Source organism: Ovis aries, chromosome 6 (assembly GCF_016772045.2).
Source record: "Ovis aries strain OAR_USU_Benz2616 breed Rambouillet chromosome 6, ARS-UI_Ramb_v3.0, whole genome shotgun sequence".
Taxonomy (NCBI): Eukaryota; Metazoa; Chordata; class Mammalia; order Artiodactyla; family Bovidae; genus Ovis; species Ovis aries.
In genome coordinates, this window is record NC_056059.1 from 16600560 (window position 1) to 16625854 (window position 25295).

The 25295-nt window shown below is 38.7% G+C and overlaps 1 protein-coding gene across 1 annotated transcript in view; it reads left to right on the forward strand.

The window, feature by feature from the left end:
* Positions 1-25295, forward strand: part of COL25A1 (collagen type XXV alpha 1 chain) — a 497004-nt gene that overhangs the window by 236854 nt on the left and 234855 nt on the right. Inside the window, exon 3 of the mRNA XM_060416804.1 lies at positions 24656-24700. Coding sequence (XP_060272787.1) covers positions 24656-24700 — 45 coding nt within the window. The remainder of the gene's footprint in view (positions 1-24655; positions 24701-25295) is intronic.

The following is a 25295-nucleotide window of genomic DNA, read 5'->3' on the forward strand; positions in this document are numbered from 1 at the left end:
TAAGAGCCAGTTTTGACTTTCAATCTTTCCTACTCATGCTTGGTATCTAGTTAAGTCTCCACTTTTGATTTTTCTTATCAAATTACTTTTAGTATCTTATTTTTGTCCCTATTGCCACTATATAACTTTATGCCACAGCTTTTATGAGAGATTTAAAATTGGCTTTGGTAACTCCTGCCGCGTTAGTTTCCCCGAAGTATGTACCACTGTCTTCATGTTATTATCTTGATACTCAGTCTATAATGTCTTCCTTTTATCTGTTGGAGAATTTCCTAACTTCCTCTCCGGTCATTTGAGGGTTTCCATATTCTAGACTGGACGGAGAAGGCAATGGCAACCCACTCCAGTACTCTTGCCGGGAAGGTCCCATGGATGGAGGAGCCTGGTAGGCTGCAGTCCACGGGATCGCAAGGAGTCAGACACGACTTCACTTTCACTTTCATGCACTGGAGAAGGAAATGGCAACCCACTGCAGTGTTCTTGCCTGGAGAATCCCAGGGACGGGGGAGCCTGGTGGGCTGCCGTCTATGGGGTCGCACAGAGTCAGACATGACTAAAACGACTTAGCAGCAGCAGCAGCATATTCTAGACTCACCTTACTTATCCAACCTCATTTCAAACAAAAATTCATATTCCTATGAAGGTGGTCTCATGGTTAGCTGCAGTACACCTGGTTAGCTGGTATTTATTCGTGTCTTGCTCTAATATCCTGCCTTGTCCTTTTTTTGACTACTCTTTTAAATCAAGCTAAAGTTTCACCTCTTTGAAAAGCATCTCTTGATTCTCTTCTGAGCTTTGGTGTTATAACCAATGCCATGTACAGTACAACACACTATTATATGCTGGCTAATATTACTCTTTCATTCTTATTGTCTTGTTTTCGTTTTAGGCCTTGTATGTCTAACAAGATCACAAGATCTTTTCAGGAAGAATCCATACATACATGCTGCTAATAACATGAAGCATTCTTGCCTATTCTTTGAGTTAAAGTATTTTAAAAGGCAACAACTTTTTTAGAGATGCCCACTTTTATCTCAGCAGGAGATATTCAGAGAACAATCAAACTCAATCAAGTATTTAAGGGATTTATTTTATTTATAGGATTCCTTTTACACCTTGAATATTAACAACTAACTTCAAAGCTTCCTGGTAGAACTTACGAATTCCTTAATGATCATTGTGTAATAAGGAGGCTGAATATGGAGAATGATTAATGATGTATGACCTGATCAAGTCATACCTTTTCACAAATATGCATGTAGATGGAATATAAATGACAAAACTGATTAAAATCCTAGTATCCTCATTTTTGTTCACATCTAAATATAGATATAGAGAATCTATAAAAAATCTATGAAAGTTTATCCTATTGAAGATTTTACATAAAGCTCTTTGTGTAAGAAATTCATTTTAATCATAGTGTACAGTTGTCTTATTCAGGATATCTTCTTTTGTGTTTTGAAAGAGACCTAATGAGCTCATTTACTGGCACATTAAAAATATGAGTCATTTTACTAAAGAGCGTAAAGTAGGTTTTATAGTACCAATTCCATTCTGAGCATCATGGTTCCTTCTATATTCACTACAGTCACTCTTTTCCTTGAAGGTTTCCCCTGTAATGTTACCTGGTGTCATTATAATACATGATATATAACAACTCATATTATATAACAACTCATATTTTAAAATTGTTCTATTTTATGAAAAACTCTTGTGAGAGCAAGTTGCAAAATAAAAGAACTCAAATTTTACTTTGAAATTACCCTCTTTCTTATAACCTAAAGTTGTAACTCCTGAACTTTCATCCTTGATAGTTAGTTCCTGAGTTCCTGGTCTACTTTATCATGGCTCTTTCATAAGTCTGTTAAGGATAACTGGCATTTGAGGTTGGTCTTAAACATACTGCTTCCTGGCCAAACCTTGATGTGCCTTGAGGCTTCCCTCTTGTTTAGAACAAAGGATGTCAGGTAGAAAGCCAATACAATTTTGGTATATGTTTTCTTTGTTATTTAAGGCTGTACGCGTGTGTGTCTACCAAGATAAAAGACTTGCTATTTTTAAAAAAACTTTCTATTGGTTCATGTAGAAAAGAAACTCAGCTTTCCAGAGTGAAAATCGTATGTCTTGGACTGGCCCTTCCACAGTTGCATTGGAAAATGTTTGTTTTCCATGTGATGGAAATAGCAGCAGTAAAGTGCCAGAATTATTGTGAAATCATATGGGGAAATGTTTTATACATAATAATCTGTTCATAATGTTTTTGTATTCTAGGGAATTTGCCTGTCAGGATGAATCTGAGATTTAACTGTAAGGAAACAACTCTGTTTATTTTGAAGGAGGCAATGAAACTCTGTGGGGTGGTTGGGAGATTTCAAGTATCTTTTTAATGGCCAAGTGGGACTTGATTTTCTGGTGAAGATCACCTATATTAGCATTTCTATGAGAGGCCAATCATTATCCTAACCTGCATTGCATTTTGTTCTCAGTTAGTTTAACAAGATAATTTGACATTCTGTAGAGTACGTTTCATATGCATGACATTCCAAATACCTCATAGCATTGAGTAAATTAATTCCTTGTATAGGCAAATGGAAGTTCCTCCTTAAACTATGGTATGAAGTATGAAATGCCATTCCTGTTGTTATTTAGGAAACCAAGAATAATGATAAAAGAATTGTGTGTTTTTACTTAACAACTGTTAAAATGATTATGATCGTGATGTTGTAAGAAGACAGAATTTATATCGCAACAGAATAAATTCATGACTGTGCCTACGGGGCCTATTCTAAAGAATCCATCTGTCAGTGCAAGAGACACAAGAGACATGAGTTCTATCCTGAAGAAGGAAATGGCAACCCACTCCAGTATTCTTGCCTGGAAAACTCCATGGACAGAGGAGCATGGTGGGCTACAATTCATGGTATGATGAGCAACTGAGCAACATATTGGGAAAAAGATTGGAGGAGAACAATGGGCCAACAAAAATATATGACAGGGAAAAAAAGTTTAATTAAGAAGATAACAGGAATGATGAAAAACCAGGATCTAAGCAAAAGAGACTCTTATGTAGGGTGGTAACTTGGCGCTGAGTAATAGTGGGGTTAGGTTTTCCCAGTGTTACCAAACAGAAACTTGATTCGCTCACTCACCACACAGCAAAGCTGCTCTACTGACACTGGGTTGCGGTGAAGGAAAGTATAGCATTTATTGCAGACTGCCAAGCAAGGAGAATGGGCAGTTCATGCTCAAAAGACCTAGACTCTGGACTTTTCCTCTTTTTTATGTTTGAATATAATCTCAAAAGTGTTTTCTTTTCCTCCTCCTTTCTTTTTTCTTTTTCTTTTTTTTTTTTTTTTTGCTGTTTTAAAAAATTTATTTATTTTTAACTGGAGGATAATTGCTTTACAATATTGTGTTGGTTTCTGCCATATATTGACAGAATCAACCATAGGTATACCCTTGGGGATGGTTTTTAAAGAGCATTTTGCATGAGAGTTGCAGCTGGTGGACTTTCTTCTGGTCGGTTGGTGGTGAGGTATCAGGGTGATGCTTTGGGAATCTTTATCATCAACTTGGTTCCAGCCAGTCTGGGGTCTAATGCATGTGCTGTCACCATCTTCCACGGGGAGGGGGGGTCTTAGTTTCTACAGAGCAACTCAAAGATACATGTCAGATTATTATGTATATCCCTTGAGAAGGAACTCAAGACTATTTTATCACTGAGCTGTTTGCTTTTCCTTTTTTCCTTCATTCCTTTACTTCCCTAATTACTAACTGGGTCTGTTCTTTGGAGCTCAGGAAAGGGCTAGGAGACTAAAGTCTTTTTTCTGCAAATGAGAAGTGTGGACCAAAGAAGGGCTTTTGTACCCAGGAAGGCCCTGCAGGGTCTTACTCAGTTTCACTGGTGGGAAAACCTTATCATTTGGGCCAGTATATTTTCTTCCATATATATGGAAGCTTATTGATCAGGAGAATTGCACAGTGAAAATGTATTAAAATAATCACCCCAGTACTTACATGTGGATGGATTTGAGAGAGATTAGTAAGAATTCAGAGCTGAAGAGTAAAAACCCAAAGCATCTGAGGTAGATATTCTCTATATTTTGTAGATAAAGAAGCAGATTGTAAAAGGTTGAGGTGAGGTGAAGTCGCTCAGTCGTGTCCGACTGTTTGCAACCCCGTGGACTGTAGCCTACCAGGCTCCTCCATCCAGGGGATTCTCCAGGCAAGATTACTGGAGTGGGTTGCCATTTCCTTCTCCAGGGGATCTTCCCGACCCGGGAATCAAACCCAGGTCTCCCGCATTGGAAGCAGACGCTTTAACCTCTGAGCCACCAGGGAAGCCCTGTCTAAAGTCATGCAACTAGTATGTGGCAGAGTCAAGTTCAAACATATGTCTCTATGGCTTGTTAAAAAACAAAATCCAACCTAGTACATTTCAAAGAGCTTTAGTGGCTTTATTCAACAATTTGTAAATTGGGGAACATCTCATCTAGTAGACAGAAAGGGGCTCTGAGGAACTGCACAAAATGGAAACGTTTATGGGCAGAAGGGAGAAGGAACAAGTGAGTTCTACTAGCCAAAATGTGGTTTGGTTTTGCAGGCTTACTTTCCTTTAGGAAATGACAGGGGTGTATCAGGCAGATTACTGAACTGGTGCTAATCAAGCTATTCCTGACTGACTGGTTAAAGAATCCATTTCTGGGAGAGACCAAAACTGTAATCAAATCTTGATTCAGTGATGTAAGGTCTAGCATGAGTAACTCCACTGTGGGCCTGTTGTTTTATTTATAACAGGCTTATTTCTTTAAATTGTATTGTGCTGTTTTTAACCAGAAGAAATGTTATAAAAATGCTATTGTTATTTCATCTTTTAAAAAACACAGTCATCCATTTAATTAACATTTAATTATGTCCAGGTTCTGAGAACAAAATAGTGAACAAGACAGACACTATCCCTTATTTTTAAAAGATCAATGTTTTTCTTATATATCTCATTCTAAATACTTACATGTAAAAGATTCGTTAAAACTGGTGTGCATGCTATAGTTAACAATACTGTATGATACATTTAAAATTTTGTTAAAAAGATGGGTTTCATGCTAAGTGTTCTTACCATCAATAAAATTTTTTAAAAATTGCGTGCATTGTGTAAGCGTGTATTAACTGAGCATATACATAAATATGTGCTATCACACCCCAATAGGTTAACTATAAATGTTTTCAGTGTATGGAGAGAGGACAGTTCCTTTTTAGTTTTATAAAATAAAAGTTTATCAGTTTTTGTCCAGTGATTTCTCATGATTATTTTACATTTAAAATAAGCCCCAAAATAAGCCTATAAACTGAAATTGTAAACACAGACGTTCAGAAATACTCATGAACCTGTTCTTTCTGAATTTATTTAAAGCTCCTGTTTTCCTTAATGGCATCTCTCTGTGTTTGTATCAGAAAATAGAGTGATCCATATTGTGTTTGGTAAACGAGCTTATCTTTTAGTTTTAGAATTCACAATTTGGGAATCAGACTCTGGGTATAAATTCCTAACCCACCACTTATTAGATATGTGATGTTGAGCAGTTTCCTTAGTCTCTCTGTATCCTCACCTTCCAAACTTGCGTTGTGATCATACAATTAGTATAAATAAATGGAACAGTGCACGGTCAGTGCCAGATGGATGATGAACACTCGTAAATATTAACCACCGTCATTTCCCTTTGTGTCATGTTCAGGTATTTTGTGGATTTCTTTTCCCAGGGCACCACGTGGTCATCATGTTTGCTGGCTTCCAGGGACAGCCTCCTAGTCTCTCTTTCCTGTTCTCATTGCTCTGCTGCACTGGGGCTTGATGCTTGTTCCATCAGGTCTGGACCTCCACGTTGCCCTTTTCCTCTGGTGGGCTCCTGTTCCTGCCTTGGTGGCTTCATCTTGACTTTTTGTTTACTCATTCTCTTTCACTAATTATCAGAGTTAAGCCAGGTCTGTTATGATTACTTTTCCTATTATGACTAGTTTTGGCAAAGGCATGAATAATTAATTTAGCATCAGCTTAAAGACTTGTGGGCCATTCACATGTGTGTATTGGTGTATGTGCCGCTACTGTATTCATCATCCATGGCTATTTGGCAAAAGTTTATGACATTGTAAAGTCATCAGTGAAAACAAGTCCCAGTTTCTTTTTTCCATTTCCCATAAGGAAGATTGTTTCAATCTTTGACAAGTCAAGAATTAGTATTCTTTAATTCATTGAGTGTATGACAAACGACATTCAACCCTTGGTCTCTTAATCTTTAAAAGATCTGTTTACCACCCCACATTCCATTGGAAACATGGAATCGAGAGACATCATTTAAATTTTTTTGCAAGCGTGGGAACTGAACTTTTTTTCGTGTTAGTATGTGACATTGTATAGGTAACAATCATTCATTATGTAACATATAATCTCACAAAGAAACATATCTTTCCCATTTCCCAACCCCTATTCTCTGACATCTTGCAGCCCCTCGCCCCTGCAAGTAGAGATTTTTTAAAAAGCTGTCATGACAAATCCCCTGTAGGATCAGGGGGTAAAACATTCTAGTACCACAATAATGAAACACTTTATGTGTGGGAGAATGATAGAAATAACAACTGTGCCACATCAGACCTCATTAAAGTCAATGAACTGCAACACCAGTTATTTGTAGTCTTGAACAGTTTCTATTCAATATTCTACTGTATTTATTATGTAAATATTGAAAACAGCAATAGGGATAGCTCCTCATTTGCTAGAGTTCTGCTTCTGGAAACAAAGCATCTACACAAAGCTCAGAAAATATTTCATTGCACTAGATTTAGAAATCCCTTTGTGTGCAGTAGTTTTCTAGTATGTTCTTATGAGAGTTTCCATGTATCTCATAAATATGCTCATTTCTCCTTATAAAATTTATAAATATCAGTTAATTCTTGGGTAAACATGAAATGCATCATTTAAGCCTAGTCTGGCCACCTCATGCCAAGAGTTGATTCATTGGGAAAGATTCTGATGCTGGGAGGGATTGGGGGCAGGAGGAGAAGGGGACGACAGAGGATGAGATGGCTGGATGGCATCACTGACTCGATGGACGTGAGTCTGAGTGAACTCTGGGAGATGGTGATGGACAGGGAGGCCTGGCGTGCTGCAATTCATGGGGTCGCAAAGAGTCGGACACGACTGAGTGACTGAACTGAACTGAACTGAACTAAAGCAAGAACTGAACTCACCATGAGATAACTAGGAACAAGGAGAAGTTTCAGAAGGCCATTGGCCTACCTCCACAAGGAGTAGAAACTCAGCCACTTGAAAAATGACCCTAATGATCAAGTAATTTCAAGAATTAGATTCACCACAATTCTGATGTAAGTTGTAATGATTTGTTTAAAGTAAATAATTAAGTTAATTTAAGTTCAGTTCAGTTCAATCGCTCAGTCGTGTCCGACTCTTTGCGACCCCATGAATCGCAGCACACCAGGCCTCCCTGTCCATCACCATCTCCCAAGTTCACTCAGACTCACGTCCATCGAGTCCATGATGCCATCCAGCCATCTCATCCTCAGTCGTCCCCTTCTCCTCCTGCCCCCAATCTCCCCCAGCATCAGAGTCTTTTCCAATGAGTCAACTCTTTGCATTAGGTGGCCAAAGTACTGGAGCTTCAGCTTTAGCATCATTCCTTCCAGAGAAATCCCAGGGTTGATCTCCTTCAGAATGGACTGGTTGGATCTCCTTGCAGTCCAAGGGACTCTCAAGAGTCTTCTCCAACACCACAGTTCAAAACCATCAATTCTTCGGCGCTCAGCCTTCTTCACAGTCCAACTCTCACATTCATACGTGACCACAGGAAAAACCATAGCCTTGACTAGACGGACCTTAGTCGGCAGAGAATATCTCCACTTTTGAATATACTATCTAGGTTGGTCATAACTTTTCTTCCAAGGAGTAAGCGTCTTTTAATTTCATGGCTGCAGTCACCATCTACGGTGATTTTGGAGCCCAAAACAACAAAGTCTGACACTATTTCTACTGTTTCCTCATCTATTTTCCATGAAGTGATGGGACCAGATGCCATGATCTTCGTTTTCTGAATGTAGAGCTTTAAGCCAACTTTTTCACTCTCCTCTTTCACTTTCATCAAGAGGCTTTTTAGTTCCTCTTCACTTTCTGCCATAAGGGTGGTGTCATCTGCATATCTGAGGTTATTGATATTTCTCCTGGCAGTCTTGATCCCAGCTTGTGTTTCTTCCAGTCCAGCATTTCTCATGATGTACTCTGCATATAAGTTAAATAAGCAGGGTGATAATATACAGCCTTGACATACTCCTTTTCCTATTTGGAACCAGTCTGTTGTTCCATGTCCAGTTCGAACTGTTGCTTCTTGACCTGCATACAGATTTCTTGGGAGGCAGGTCAGGTGGTCTGGTATTCCCATCTGTATCAGAATTTTCCACAGTTTATTGTGATCCACAGTCAAAGGCGTTGGCATAGTCAAGAAAGCAGAAATAGATGTTTTTCTGGAACTCTCTTGCTTTTTCCATGATCCAGTGGATGTTGGCAATTTGATCTCTGGTTCCTCTGCTTTTTCTAAAACCAACTTGAACATCAGGAAGTTCACGGTTCACGTATTGCTGAAGCCTGGCTTGGAGAATTTTGAGCATTACTTTACTAGCATGTGAGACGAGTGCAATTGTGCGGTAGTTTGAGCATTCTTTGGCATTGCCTTTCTTTGGAATTGGAATGAAAACTGACCTTTTCCAGTCCTGTGGCCACTGCTGACTTTTCCAAATTTGCTGGCATACTGAGTGTAGCACTTTCACAGCATCATCTTTCAGGCTTTGAAATAGCTCAACTGGAATTCCATCACCTCCACTAGCTTTGTTCATAGTGATGCTTTCTAAGGCCCACTTGACTTCACATTCCAAGATGTCTGGCTCTAGATTAGTGATCACATCTTCATGATTATCTGGGTCGTGAAGATCTTTTTTGTACAGTTCTTCCGTGTATTCTTGCCACCTCTTCTTAATATCCTCTGCTTCTGTTAGGTCCAGACCATTTCTGTCCTTTATCGAGCCCATCTTTGCATGAAATGTTCCCTTGGTATCTCTGATTTTCTTGAAGAGATCTCTAGTCTTTCCCTTTCTGTTGTTTTCCCCTATTTCTTTGCATGGATCGCTGAAGAAGGCTTTCTTATCTGTTCTTGTTATTCTCTGGAACTCTGCATTCAGATGCTTACATTTTTCCTTTTCTCCTTTGCTTTTCACCTCTCTTCTTTTTACAGCTATTTGTAAGGCCTTCCCAGACAGCCATTTTGCTTTTTTGCGTTTCTTTTCCATGGGGATGGTCTTGATTCCTGTCTCCTGTACAATTTCATGAACCTCAGTCCATAGTTCATCAGGCACTCTATCTATCAGATCTAGGCCCTTAAATCTATTTCTCACTTCCACTGTATATTCATAAGGGATTTGATTTAGGTCGTACCTGAATGGTCTAGCGGTTTTCCCTACTTTCTTCAATTTCAGTCTGAATTTGGTAATAAGGAGTTCATGATCTGAGCCACAGTCAGCTCCTGGTCTTGTTTTTGTTGGCTGTATAGAGCTTCTCCATCTTTGGCTGCCAGGAATATCATCAGTCTGATTTTGGTGTCGACCATCTGGTGATGTCCATGTGTCGAGTCTTCTCTTGTGTTGTTGGAAGAGGATGTTTGCTATGACCAGTGCATTTTCTTGGCAAACCTCTATTAGTCTTTGCCTTGCTTCATTCCACATTCCAAGGCCAAATTTGCCTGTTACTCCAGGTGTTTTTTGACTTCCTACTTTTGCATTCCAGTCCCCTAGAATGAAAAGGACATCTTTTTGGGTGTTAGTTCTAAAAGGTCTTGTAGGTCTTCATAAAACCGTTCAACTTCAGTTTCTTCAGCGTTACTGGTTGGGGCATAGACTTGGATAACTGTGATATTGAATGGTTTGCCTTGGAAATGAACAGAGATCATTCTTTCGTTTTTGAGACTGCATCCAAGTACTGCATTTCGGACTCTTTTGTTGACCATGATGGCTACTCCATTTCTTCTGAGGCATTCCTGCCCGCAGTAGTAGATGTAATGGTCGTCTGAGTTAAATTCACCCATTCCAGTCCATTTTAGTTCGCTAATTCCTAGAATGTGGACGTTCACCCTTGCCATCTCTTGTTTGACCACTTCCAATTTGCCTTGATTCATGGACCTGACATTCCAGGTTCTTATGCAATATTGCTCTTTACAGCATCGGATCTTGCTTCTATCACCAGTCACATCCACAGCTGGGTATTGTTTTTGCTTTGGCTCCATCCCTTTATTCTTTCTGGAGTTATTTCTCCACTGATATCCAGTAGCATATTGGGCACCTAATGACCTGGGGAATTCCTCTTTTGGTTAAATTTATTTTATTTGTAATTGTTAACATTTCCTTTATTTAAAATTAGAAAAATATAGAACTAGATAAGACAGAAGTCCTGCTCTCCGTGTATTTCATGAGAAAGTAAAAACGTACTCTGCCAGAAGGGTGTACCTTACTGCTTATGGGCTCCTCTAGTGAGCAGTATATTCTGTAATAACTAGCCCACTTTCTTCTCAACGAGTGTCTGTTCACAATTTTGGCTACTACCCAAACAAGTACAGGTGTACCGCAGAGATATTATAGCTTCAATTCCAGACCACCAGAATAAAGCGAATATCACACAAAGCCAGTCACACAAATTTGTTGGCTTCCGGGTGTATATAAAAGTAGTGTTTATACCATACTGTAGTCTATTAAGTGGGCAATAACATTATGCTTTAAAAAAGTATATACTTTAATTTCAAAATATTTTATTGCTAAAAACTGATAACCATTATCTGAGCCTTCAAAAAATGAGTCACGGCAATAACATCAAAAATCACTGACCACAGAGCACCATAGCAAACATAATAATAATGAATAAAAGGTATGAATGTTACAAGAATTGCCAAAATGTGACACAGAGACAGGAAGTGAGCAAATGTTTTTGAAAAGAAATAACACTGATAGACTTCCTGGACACAGGGTTGCCAAAAACCTTTAATCTGTAAAAACAAAACAAAAATCATAGTATGTGTGAAGAACAAAACAAAGCACAATGAAAGAAGGTATGCACTTACTGCAATTTACATTTAAACCAGGGCACACATACGCATCCACCCAGTGGTCTGTAGGCGGCCTAATGTGTACACTATAATGTGCTCAAACTTACTAGCCATTTTTCTCTTTTTGTATCTTCCATGTGTCCTACAGTTTTATCCTCATTAATTGGAGACATTTTTGGTGTAAACTTTCTGTTTCATAAGCTTTACTTGGAATTGTCAAAAAGTTATTGGTATGAAAGCTTGATAAGCATGTTTATGAAAGGAATAGTCACAAAATTAAAGATTTGGTGTTTTTATTTGGTTTGTTTAAATCCCCTATAGATTTTGACAAAGCAACCTTAATTATTAATCTTAGGGTGCTAGTACATTTTAGATACTCATAGTCCATTAAAGGGCTTCCCAGGTGGCTCAGTGATAAAAAAAATCTGCCTGCCAAGTAGGAGACTCCAGTTCTATCCTTGAGTCAGGAGGATATCCTGGAGAAGGAAATGGCAACCCACTCCAGTATTCTTGCCTGGGAAATCCCATGGACAGAGGAGTCTGGTGGGCTACAGTCCATGGGGATCTCAAAGAGCTGGCTATGACTTAGTGACTAAACCACCACCACAGTCTATTAAAATTGTGATTTGGCCTGGTAAGGGTATGAAATTAAAATTTTGCAACTTCATGCTTACTGTTTATAACTAAAATACTAATGAACTATTTTTGCTAAGAAACTATTCATTTTTTATTACTCTGATAACTTGAAGAATAGAATCCCTGAAACATTTGGTAATATGTCTCCTGTGTTGTTTAAAAACAGAGAAAATACTTTAACAACTTTTCAATTAAATTCATTGCTTTTAAAATAAATACTGTATATCTAGAAAATACTCTGTAGTGAGAGTTATGGAGCTTGGCTATTATAAACCTAAATTATTACCTATTATTTATTATGATTAACTTTCTTTTATAAGCTGACATTCCACAGAGATAAGAAACTTGAGGAAATTTGTAATAAAAACATACATAAAATATATTTAAAATGAACAAGCCTGTGTTATGTACAGTGAAGTACAGGCTGATTTAAAATACTTTGGGAGGTAAATCTCCTGAATAAGAAAAATTATTTCTTTGAAAAATTAACATGGTGTGAAATAGCATTGGCATGCATCAAGTAGCCCTTGGGCAGAATTTCTTTAAAGGTTTGTCAAGGAATAAGTGGTGTGCCAGTTGCTGTAGATGTAAGGATGTAAAGGAATCCCAACCCTCAAGAGCTCATAGTCTCGGGAGGCAGTAACAAGTAATAACACATCTGCCTAAGTAGCCCTGTTATAAGAATATGAAGTAGGCTCTTGATCAAATGGGTGTCTTCTCTGGTAGCTCAAATGGTTAAGAATCTGCCTGCAATACAGAAGCACTAGGTTCCATCTGGGTCCGACAGATCCTCTGGAGAAGGGCATGGCGATCCATTCTGGTATTCTTGTCTAGAGAATTCCATGGACAGAGGAGCCTGGTGGGCTACAGTCCATGGGATTGCAAAGTGTCCGACACGACTAAGCAACTAACACTTTCACTGGTCAAATGAAGCAGTTTGGAACGTTTGCCCTGGTTATGTCCAGTCTCTGGGGAACTCGAATGCAGTGTGAGTTCAAAAAGGAGAGACAACACGGTGAGTCAAAGAGCACCGAGTCTGCCATTAGGGAGCTGTGTGGGACCTTCTGCAGCTTGTTTTCACCCACCTCTCCTGGCCTTCATTTTTGCCGAATTCTGATTTATAAACCCATTGAGCCAACAAACTGGTTAAGCCAACAAATGGTTGCAGTTCAGTATGCAAACTGGAGCTACTCTGGTAGTCAGTGCGAAGCACAGGGTGAAAACTTTTGGGCTGAATCACCTCCTGGGGTTGTTTTAGGACACACATCCTATGAGTATGGAGAAAATACATTTTAGCTAATATTCGACTTCTACTAGGCATTTGCTGTTTAAGCCTTTAGGTCTAATTGTGGAATGCAGAGCTTTGGTCTATGGTGAAAGAATCTCAGGCATTAAACAAGTGAGCAGGTGAGAGGACTTTGGGGAAGTCCTGAAATTCAACTGTGCCTCCCTGTGAGGCTAATCTGGAAGATCTGAAGGTAAACCTGGTTTAGACTTCTGAAAGTAGCTGGACGATGGGGGAGGATGGACCGTTCAGAAAGGATGATCCACTGTCTCTTCTGTGTCTGGATGGGTTCCTCCCTCCCTGGGAGCCTTTGCAGCTGTTGGAGGCCATTCCCTGGGACTGAGATGGAGGGGCATCCTAGCCTTGCGCTCATTTCTTCTCTAGGCCTCCTTACCCCAGCATTTATCTGCCCTTAGGGCTTCTCCATCTGCTAATTGCTTCTTACTCAATGGTTCCCTGCTTACCCACAAGCCCTGGTGCTTGCTATTTCCTTTGCCTTACATTTCTATTTTTCTGTCTTCAGAATTAGGATAAGGGTACAGTTGGTCCTTTGTATCTGTGGGTTCTGTGGATTCAACCAACTGTGGATGGAAAAGATGAGAAAAAAAATTTCTAGAAAGTTCCCCAAAGCAGAACTTGAAGTTATTGCACACCAGTGACTATTTACATAGCATTTAATTGTATTTATTACGTACTGAAAGTGATCTAGAGATGATTTACATTATGCAGGAGAATATGCACAGATTATTTGCAAATGCTACACTGTTTCAGGTAGGAAATTGAGCATTCGAAGATTTTAGTATCTGAGGGGGATCCTGGAAGTGATTCCCCTGTGGATATCAAGGGACAGCCATGAAGTACTTTATGGTACTTTCTCTGATGTCCTTAAAGAATCTCCGTGTTTCTAGAGATGAAACTTCTAAGAAGTTTTAGCTTTTTACTAAATAGGTAGAATTGTTTAGAAGTCTTGCTATTTTTATAGACAGTGTGACAGTAACATTAGCACAGAAATAGCTTATAAGTTTTGCTGCAATAATGAAAAATAAAGAAGGCGGTTAACATAATGTAGAAAGCCGTTTAGTTTTCACCCTCAAGATAATCATATAAATGTTTACCAGATATTTTTGACACACCAAAATCAAAGAGGTTAATTGGAAGTTAGCTCAATTTACACATTGCTGAAAACCTATGTCTTTTAACTCTGTTTCATATTCTTTTTATTATACTAAATTGCCACTTTGACAATATACCTACTATGTATGGAAGGTAATGTTAATCTGTCACAGTTTCATTCACACATATAATTGGTGTTTTTTATCAAATACTCAAATATATTATGATCGCTTTATGACTAAATATACAAAGAGAATATAAATGAAGCAAAAGCGGGGGCTAGTATTTATTGAGCCATTAGTTTGTGCATGTATTACCCACCTTCACGGAAATTCAGTCAAGAATTAATTCCCTAATGACTCGGGCCATTAGTGACCATTAGGTCATTTTTATAAAGAGATGTCTATTATTCTCCCCATCTTCAGGTTTTAATGACAACAGACCTAAGCACAGTCACTAAAAGCAAGAGCCTTTGCCTTCTTTCTTTTTTTAAAGAAAAAACTTTTGTTGAAGTATGAGCGACATGTAAAAAGCTGTACATATAATGTGAAGAAGTCGATGAGCTCGGAATAAGCATACATCTGTGAAACCATGACCATCATAAAGTCATAGACAATCCATCATCTCCCATAACCTTCACCATTATTATTATTGTTTTGTGGTAAGAACATAACATAAGATGTACCCTCTCAGCAAATTTTAGCAATGAATTATTAGCTATAGGCACCATGTTGTATGGTAGATCTCCAGAATTTATTTATCTGGCACAATTAAAACTGTGTACTCCTTAACCATAATCTCTCCTTTTCTCTATGCCCTGGCAACAACCACTACTCTCTGCTTCTGTGAGTTTGACTGTTTTTGATTCTACACATAAATGAGATTGTACAGTCTTTGTTTTCCTGTTTCTGGCTTATTTCACTTAGCAGAGTATACTTCAGATCTATCCATGTTGCTGCAAATGCCAGAATTTCCTTCTTGAATTTTCCATTGCATGTATATATACATATATATATATATATATATGATATATACCACACATTTTCTTTTTCCATCATTCATCTGTCAATAGACATTTGTTTCCATATCTTGGCTGTTGTGGAAAATGTTGCAATGGGTGTGGGAGTACAGGTATCTTTTTGAGATACTGATTTCAACTTCTTTGGGTAAATACCCACAAGTGGGACTTCTGGATCATATGGTAGTTCTAGTTTTAATTTTTTGAGAAATCTCCATGTTTTCTGTAGCGGTTGCATCAGTTTACATTCCCGCCAATAGTGCAACAGGGTCCTCTTCTGTATACCATCTCCAACACTCATCCTCTTTTCCCCTTGACTAACAGGTGTGAGGTAATACTTCCTTGTGGTTTCAATTGCATTTATCTGATAATTAGTGATGTTGAGCACCCTTTCAAATCTATGCTGGCCATTTGTATGTCTTCTTTGGAAAAATGTCTATTCCGACCCTTTGCCCATTTTTAAAAATTGGATAATTTGGCTTTTTGCTATTGACTTGTAGGAGTCCATTACATATTTGGGATATTAACCCCTTATCATATCCATGACTTGGAAATATTTTCTTCTATTCTGTAGTAGAGATTTTTCAGTTTGGTAATCCTGGAATGGGTGAATTTAACTCAGATGACCATTACATCTACTACTGTGGGCAGGAATCCCTCAGAGGAAATGGAGTAGCCATCATGGTCAACAAAAGAGTCTGAAATGCAGTACTTGGATGCAGTCTCAAAAACAAAAGAATGATCTCTGTTCGTCTCCAAGGCAAACCATTCAATATCACAGTTATCCAAGTCTATGCCCCAACCAGTAACGCTGAAGAAACTGAAGTTGAACGGTTTTATGAAGACCTACAAGACCTTTTAGAACTAACACGCAAAAAGATGTCCTTTTCATTCTAGGGGACTGGAATGCACAAGTAGGAAGTCAAGAAACACCTGGAGTAACAGGCAAATTTGGCCTTGGAATGTGGAATGAAGCAGGGCAAAGGCTAATAGGGTTTTGCCAAGAAAATGCACTGGTCGTAGCAAACACCCTCTTCCAACAACACAAGAGAAGACTCGACACATGGACATCACCAGATGATCAACACCAAAATCAGATTGTTTATATTCTTTGCATCCAAAGATGGAGAAGCTCTATACAGTCAACAAAAACAAGACCAGGAGCTGACTGTGGCTCAGATCATGAACTCCTTATTGCCAAATTCAGACTGAAATTGAAGAAAGTAGGGAAAACCGCTAGACCATTCAGGTATGACCTAAATCAAATCCCTTATGATTATACAGTGGAAGTGAGAAATAGATTTAAGGGACTAGATCTGATAGAGAGAGTGCCTGATGAACTATGGACTGAGGTTCGTGACATTGTACAGGAGACAGGGATCAAGACCATCCCCATGGAAAAGAAATGCAAAGAAGCAAAATGGCTATCTGGGGAGGCCTTACAAATAGCTGTGAAAAGAAGAGAAGCAAAAAGCAAAAGAGAAAAGGAAAAATATAAGCATCTGAATGCAGAGTTCCAGAGAATAACAAGAAGAGATAAGAAAGCCTTCTTCAGTGATCAGTGCAAAGAAATAGAGGAAAACAACAGAATGGGAAAGAATAGAGATCTCTTCAAGAAAATCAGAGATACCAAGGGAACATTTCATGCAAAGACGGGCTCGATAAAGGACAGAAATGGTCTGGACCTAACAGAAGCAGAGGATATTAAGAAGAGGTGGCAAGAATACACGGAAGAACTGTACAAAAAAGATCTTCACGACCCAGATAATCATGAAGATGTGATCACTAATCTAGAGCCAGACATCTTGGAATGTGAAGTCAAGTGGGCCTTAGAAAGCATCACTACGAACAAAGCTAGTGGAGGTGATGGAATTCCAGTTGAGCTCTTTCAAATCCTAAAAGATGATGCTGTGAAAGTGCTACACTCAGTATGCCAGCAAATTTGGAAAACTCAGCAGTGGCCACAGGACTGGAAAAAGTCAGTTTTCATTCCAATCCCAAAGAAAGGCAATGCCAAAGAATGCTCAAACTACTGCACAATTGCGCTCATCTCACATGCTAGTCAGGTAATGCTCAAAATTCTCCAAGCCAGGCTTCAGCAATACGTGAACCATGAACTCCCTGATGTTCAAGCTGGTTTTAGAAAAGGCAGAGGAACCAGAGATCAAATTGCCAACATCTGCTGGACCATGGAAAAAGCAAGAGAGTTCCAGAAAAACATCTATTTCTGCTTTCTTGACTATGCCAAATCCTTTGACTGTGTGGATCACAATAAACTGTGGAAAATTCTAAAAGAGATGGGAATACCAGCCCACCTTGACCTGCCTCTTGAGAAATCTGTATGTAGGTCAAGAGGGAACAGTTAGAACTGGACATGGAACAATAGATTGGTTCCAAATAGGAGACGGAGTACGTCAAGGCTGTATATTGTCACCCTGCTTATTTAACTTCTATGCAGAGTACATCATGAGAAACGCTGGACTTGAAGAAACACAGCTGGAATCAAGATTGCCGGGAGAAATATCAATAGTCTCAGATATGCAGATGACACCACCCTTATGGCAGAAAGTGAAGAGCTAAAAAGCCTCTTGATGAAAGTGAAAGAGGAGAGTGAAAAAGTTGGCTTAAAGCTCCACATTCAGAAAACGAAGATCATGGCATCTGGTCCCATCACTTCATGGGAAATAGATGGGGAAACAGTAGAAACAGTGTCAGACTTTATTGTTTTGGGCTCCAAAATCACTGCAGATGGTGACTGCAGCCATGAAATTAAAAGACGCTTACTCCTTGGAAGGAAAGTTATGACCAACCTACACAGTATATTCAAAAGCAGAGACATTACTTTGCTGACTAAGGTCGGTCTAGTCAAGGCTATGGTTTTCCTGTGGTCATGTATGGATGTGAGAATTTGACTGTGAAGAAGGCTGAGTGCCAAAGAATTGATGCGTTTGAACCATGGTGTTGGAGAAGACTCTTGAGAATCCCTTGGACTGCAAGAAGATCCAAGCAGTCCATTCTGAAGGAGATCAGCCCTGGGATTTCTTTGGAAGGAATGATGCTAAAGCTGAAACTCCAGTACTTTGGCCACCTCATGTGAAGAGTTGACTCATTGGAAAAGACTCTGATGCTGGGAGGGACTGGGGGCAGGAGGAGAAGGGGACGACCGAGGATGAGATGGCTGGATGGCATCACGGACTCGATGGACGTGAGTCTGAGTGAACTTGGGAGATGGTGATGGACAGGGAGGCCTGGCGTGCTGTGATTCATGAGGTCGCAAAGAGTCGGACAGGACTGAGCGACTGAACTGAACTGACTGAACTGAATCCTGGTTTTATTTGTTTTGTTTTGTTTTGTTTGCTTTTATTGCTTGTACTTTTTGTGTCATATCCAAAAAATCAGTGCATGGCCAATGTCAAGAATCTTTTCCACTGTATTTTCTACTAGGAGTTTTACAGTTTTAGCTTTTATGTTTAAGTCTTTAATCCATTTTAGTCGATTTCTTCCCTTTGTTTCTATCCACCTTTTCGTCTCCCTGAAAAGCACACACAGCAGAAATATGTGTTGAAATAGAAAGCCAGAGGTTAAAACAAAATACCAAGCCAATTATGAATCCTGAAACTTTTCTTGAATGCTTCCCCTGTGTTTAATTGCAAACGTTTATTAGCAGTAAAAATATTTTTTAATACAAAGAGAATTCCCGTTAAAAAAAATCTTTCCTTAAAGTACCTGTCTTTCAGTTCAACTAGGAGTGCAAGGAGATCCAACCAGTCCATTCTAATGGAGATCAGTCCTGGGTGTTCATTGGAAGGACTGATGCTAAAGCTGAAACTCTAATACTTTTGCCACCTCATGCAAAGAGTTGACTCATTGGAAAAGACTCTGATGCTGGGAGGGATTGAGGGCAGGAGGAGAAGGGGACGACAGAGGATGAGATGGCTGGATGGTATCGCCGACTCGATGAATGTGAGTTTGAGTGAACTCTGGGAGTTGGTGATGGACAGGGAGGCCTGGCGTGCGCGATTCATGGGGTCGGAAAGTCGAACATGACTGAGTGACTGAACTGAACTGAACTAGGAGTGGAGAAGAGAAAACAACCCATGTCATAAGAGAATTGACAGGATTTACTAATTTATGTGCTAAACCAGAAATGGGTATCTGGATACCTTTAATAACCACCCACCCTCAAGACCATTGGAAGACCCATATACAGGCATATGTTTATTTCTAGATACATCTCTAACCTTAGAGAATAGTCTTATCACAGGTAGGTACATCATTACTGAGGAGTAGAGGGCTCCAACAATATTAGTTGTGAGCCAGAAGAACTGGATTGGCTTAAGACACCTTGCTGTGATGTGATTTGATGACCTTGATCTGTCTGCAGTTGAAGCTGTCAACACTGGTCTGTAAAACATTGCCATTATGGCTCATTTTTACTCATTTCTGTCTCAGACTGACAGTCTTGGTACCATCTCTCAAGAAAAACTCTTTGTGAAGCATGCACAGTATCAGTTGCCATGAATTTTCTTATTATGAAGAACAGTCTGGTTTTATCACCTCCCTCTGTTTTCTATAATTTACTCTTTATTTCATAAATTGTCTGTAGGTTTTTACTTCCTCTGTTGCTGATAGCTTCTGCTTTTCCTCTTCCTATTCATGTTCTTGAACCAGCTTCTTTTGTAGAGTCATGTTTTTCTGCTGAGAAAATTCACTCAGAATTTGTGCTGCAAGGATCTGGCCAAATTCAGTGAATAAGAGTCAGGTTCCAGCTTCTATATTTGTTCTTACAGCTCATGCCTGGCTGACCCTTCATCACTCAGTTTGGAATAGGAATGGTCATTATCTTTTTCAACTATTGTTAACATCGGTCTGGTCTGGGAAGCATCTATCATTTGTCTTTCCTAATTTTTTCACTCTGGTGATCTGCCAGCCGTCCATTGTCAAGTTCATTCCATGCATATCATTTTTAATTAATTTTGCTTTAAATTCAAAAGTGATATCAAGTGATCTGCACGGTAGACTTCTTAAAAACCCCTGTTTATTTTCTTTGTCTGCAAGATCTCTAGGTGTCACTGTGTGTTTTGTATCATGTATTAGTATAGTGCTCATTCCAGTCTTCTGCTTCTTACAACGGTTATAACATGCTCTTCTCAAATCTAGTATTTTCTTTGTAAATCCAATAGGGTTTAGATTCTCATTTCTCATAACTTAGTTTAGCTTCATTTTTTCTCTCAAATATTATGAAACTCTTTGGAAAACCTTGTCATAGTCAATAGGTATCTGTCTTGCCAAATATCTTCCCAGTTTCCTTAGACTTTATTTTTTTCGCAACTCTCAAAATAATAAGCAACTTTCCCACAGTATTTGGTGCATTTCTGTAAGCCTTCAAAGTAAGTATGTAAGGCAAACATGTTCTTTTTTTTTCCCTGACATGGATTGTGGTATCTTAGTTCTCCAACCAGGAGAGAACCCAGGCCCATGACTATGAAAACACTGAGTCCTAACCACTGAACTGCCAAGGAGTCCCCTTAACTTTGTTGCTTGATTTCTTCAAATATATTGCTTCTTTGATCATTCTTTTATAATCTGATATTTTAAAAATTATTTTTAAAAGTTAATTTCAAATTATTATTGGACATTTATATAATTATTATTTTTACTTGATATATTATATTAATATTTAAGAGAAAAATATAAGAAGAAAGTGATAAAGTAATTCCAATAAACAGATATAATTATAGGCTCCAAAAACTTTTCATAAAAATCAGGTCTGGGCCCTTCTGGCACCTTTGTTATGGATAAGACAGCAATCAATTTAAGTATCTCCCATGGTATCTTCTCTCTGGTAGTTCTTAACATTTTTTTCTTTATCCTAGAATGTTTCTAAGTTTCTCCTTCTTTGTGTTTGTGTGGTTTATTTTTACTTGCCACTTGAGTGTAAGTTCTATCTTAGATCTCCCTTTTTCAATTCTGGAATAGTCTCAAATATTATCTCTTAAACAAAGGCTTCCCTATCACTTCTTTTGAGTTCTCTTATAAGTAAAATTTTTCCTTATAGCATGGATAGATGAGGCTTCCCTGGTGACTAAATGGTAAAGGTCCTGCCTGCCAATGCAGGAGACACAGGTTTGATCCCTGGATCAGGAAGATTCCCCTGGAGGAGGCAATGGCACCCCACTCCAGTATTCTTGCCTGGAGAATCCCATGGACAGAGGATCCTGGCAGGCTATAGTCCATGGGGTCATGAAAGAGTCAGACAAGACTTAGTGACTGAACAACAGCAGCAACAATAGATAGATGGATGGATGAATGGATGGATAGATAGGTAAGTAGCTAGCGAGCTAGATAGATAGATGACAGAGTCATATTCTGTTTGGGCTACTATAATAAAATACCGCAGATGGGTAGCTTGTAAATGACAGAAATTTATTTCTCATGTTTTGGAGGCGGGGACGTCTAAGATCAAGGTGCCAGCGTGGCCACCTTCAGATGAGGGCCCTTTTCCAGGTTCGTAGCTGGCGACTTTTCACTGTGTCCTCACATAGTGGAAGGGACTAGGGATCTCTTTGGGGTCTTTATATAAGTTCCATTCATGAGGGCTCCAGCTTCATGATTAAACACCTCCAAAAGACCTCACTCCTAATATCACCATCTTTGGGGGTTAGAATCTCCACCTGTGAATTTGCATGATACGCTTACATTCAGACCACAGTGGATAGTTAGAGACATAGATACTGGATCTGTCTCTGGGGGCCACATTCTACATCTTCCAAATCTATTCCTTCTTCAACCATATCCAGGCTAGCATTTAACAGATTTATCTTTTTTATTTAAATTTCAGTGACCATTTTCAAGGTTTCTAAAGGATTTTCTTTCAAATCCACGTGTTCCTTTTTTCCTTGTTTATTTTTAAAATCCCTTGCTCTTTAATGGATGTTATTTCATTTATCTCTTAAAGTACAATTAACATACTAATCTTTGTCTGATGCTTTCTTCAAATTAATTAATTTTACCTGAAACAAATCCGTGATCTTGAATGCTACCTTTCTTAGCATTAGATTTCTTCATATGTTTTGGAACTTTGATTTCTATGCTCTTTTTATGTTGGAGGTTTTGAGTGTATCTGTGGGTATATAGTTTTCTCTGTGTGTGTGTCTGCCTTTCTTTGCTCTGTATTCACCCTTTCTTACCTAATCATTTTATGTTTGTCTTTACCTGACCTCCCAGCTTTCTAAAGCAGGTTTGTTTTAAAATGGTGTTTCCGGACTCCTGTCCCAGATTTATGTTGGGAATATCACAGAATTATGTATCAAACCAACAGAGGCTTACTTCACTTTCCAATTGAGAGAGTATATCTATATTCCAGAGATCTAGGTCTTTTTCAGCTTCTCTTCAGCATTTATCAGCCCCCAGCTTCAAAAAGTGAGTCTGGCTCTGATGAGAAAGTTTTGAGCATTTATTCTTCAGGGATAGAACCCATGGGCACCGATTCTACCCCTAGAACTAGGGCCAAGCAGGTTCACGCTTTATCTCTGCTCTCCACTTTACATTTCTGGTCTATTTCTGGCCTGCAGACTTGCCTGACTTTTTCAAATACAAATACTTCTAAATGTTTTTTGCTTTTTATAATTGACTATGTTTAGAGTAGAAGGAACAAATCAGAGCATAAACTCATGTGCCATCTTTACAACATACTACTAATGGATTTTTCATGCATGGTATTTTAGTCTTTTCAACTTCTTTGTTTCTTCAGAACAGATATCCATCTAATACATGAGGACCTATAGTCCTAACTATGCAGATCACAGACAACATAAGTATCTAGTAGATGCTAAACACTTCTTGCTTTATTTTGTAATATAAAAATACTGATTCCTAATCCAAAGGACATTGTATATTATATATCAGAATTAGTCAACGTGAGTCTGAGTGAACTCCGGGAGTTGGTGATGGACAGGGAGGCCTGGCGTGCTGCGATTCATGGGGTCGCAAAGAGTCGGACACGACTGAGCGACTGAACTGATGAATATGTGTGTTTTTGAGTATGTATATAAATGTATATTTTTCATACCTATTAGGATTCCCTGGGTTTATTTACCTATTTTTATGTTTCTCCTCATGCTCCCCATCTGGCCAAAGATACCTTGAGTCTGATGAAAATCTCTCTTTATTCCAGAATATAGAATGAAGTCTGAAATTTCAAATGCCAGTTCAAATTTGAATTCTTCTTCAAAACTGCTTCTCCTAATATTTTCAATTGATCTTATTGTTTGATTGGTTTTTAAACCTCTTAGAAAGCACAGGTAGGCAGACTTACTCTGTCTAAGGGCTTGCTGGGAAACTGATCTGGCCCACTGATATCTTCATTTCCTGTGATGGTGTCTCCATGTGGAAGTCGGTGGCTCCAGATTCCAGTTAAGAGTCACCTGGGTGCAAGGCCTGGGCTTCTGTGCCTTGAACTTAGAGTTCAGAAGTCATTGATCCGCCTTTGCAACTTGTTCTTCAAAACCAGGCAGTTCTGTGTTTTCCTTGGCTTCTTCCTCCCAGCAAATATAGTAAGATATCGATTCTCATTGTGAGCTGATTATTCTCTTCTATCTGCTGGGATCATAATTCAGTGGGAGCTGTTCCTAACCAAGGAAATGAGGGCAGAAATTATATAATTGAGAGCAATGGCTTGAAATCCATGAATATCTAGAAACATGTGCAAGTCTGACACATACTAGCTTGGTGGTCTTCATAGGCAATTCACTGAAGAAAAAGAGTTTTTTCCTCCGCTTTTGAAATGAGATCATCATAAAGACTAAACACTTATTGAATGAGCTAGCCCTTCAGAAAAATGAGACCGATAGCTCCTCCCTAAAGGCTTTCCAATTAAAAGCATTCTGATTTTAAGTCAGTGTGTTATTAGAGAAATTCCAATCTATAAAAACTCACATTTAATAATAAATAAAATAAAATAATAATGTTTAATAAAATAGAAATATTTGTAGAAATTATTTATGTTACTAGTACATACATTTAACTAACTGCCAACTAAATATTTTCAAAAGAAGTCTGATGAACGTGACTGAAGAGAAACTGTAATCACTTTTATTTAGTGCTTTTAATTATTAATATACTGAAATCTTCAGAAAAGAAATTTTCCTAAGAGACATGAACTCTCAGCACCACCAGTTTCCTTATAAACCCTTTCTTACTGATGATATCTAGGCAGGATGAACAAAAATTCTGAATCTTTAGTGTTTCTAAGTAACATGTCGTTGGTTAGAGGTCTAGGACAGCTTTTATAATTAAATGCAGCTAAATAGATTACGCTGGAACACCAGAGACAAAGTTAGCCTTTACAAATCTCTGGTCCTTTTCATGTTAGTCGAAACAGTGATAAAATATATAGTAATCATTTACTAGCCATTTTGGAATAAAAAATTCCAAAAATTGTTCTTTGTCTTTCAGGTCCTCCAGGGAAACGAGGTAAGAGGGGCCGAAGAGGAGAATCTGGTAAGTCTCTCTTTCAGCTGTCCTGTGTCATTCATATCCTGGTTAGGGTCCCACATCTGTTCCTCCTAATTAGTGATTGTATTGTTTTGTTGGGTGTTGTATCCATGCGTCTGTGTGTGTGTGTGTGTGTGTGTGTGTGTGTGTGTGTGTGTGTGTGATGTTAAATCTTCTCTGCTACATCTAGAATTTTTTTATCTCATTTGCATCAAGCTGTAGGAAGGAGAGGTTTGCAAAATGTTACTACAGTTTAATAACCCCTGGCACCCTATTTTGGCTTCTTTAGGCTAAATCTGCCCTTTCAGTGTACAGTGGAGAATTTCTTAGCCACACACAGTGTGACAGCATCACCTGCTTTCCATCTACACAGGTGGTCAGTCAGGGCAGGTTCTCTGCAGAAACCTCCGCCTTGGGACACCAGGGCATATGTCTTGGAAAGATTATTATTATTTTATCCAACTGGCAAAATTTTGTCGTGCTTCTATTCTCATTCTTTTCAAAACTTGAGAAGTTTTATTCCTCTTGTATAGCCATAGCATTTTAGTGATGACAGGCGTCTTAGTAATCAGTCCAGAGTTTTCATTTTCTAGTTGAGGAA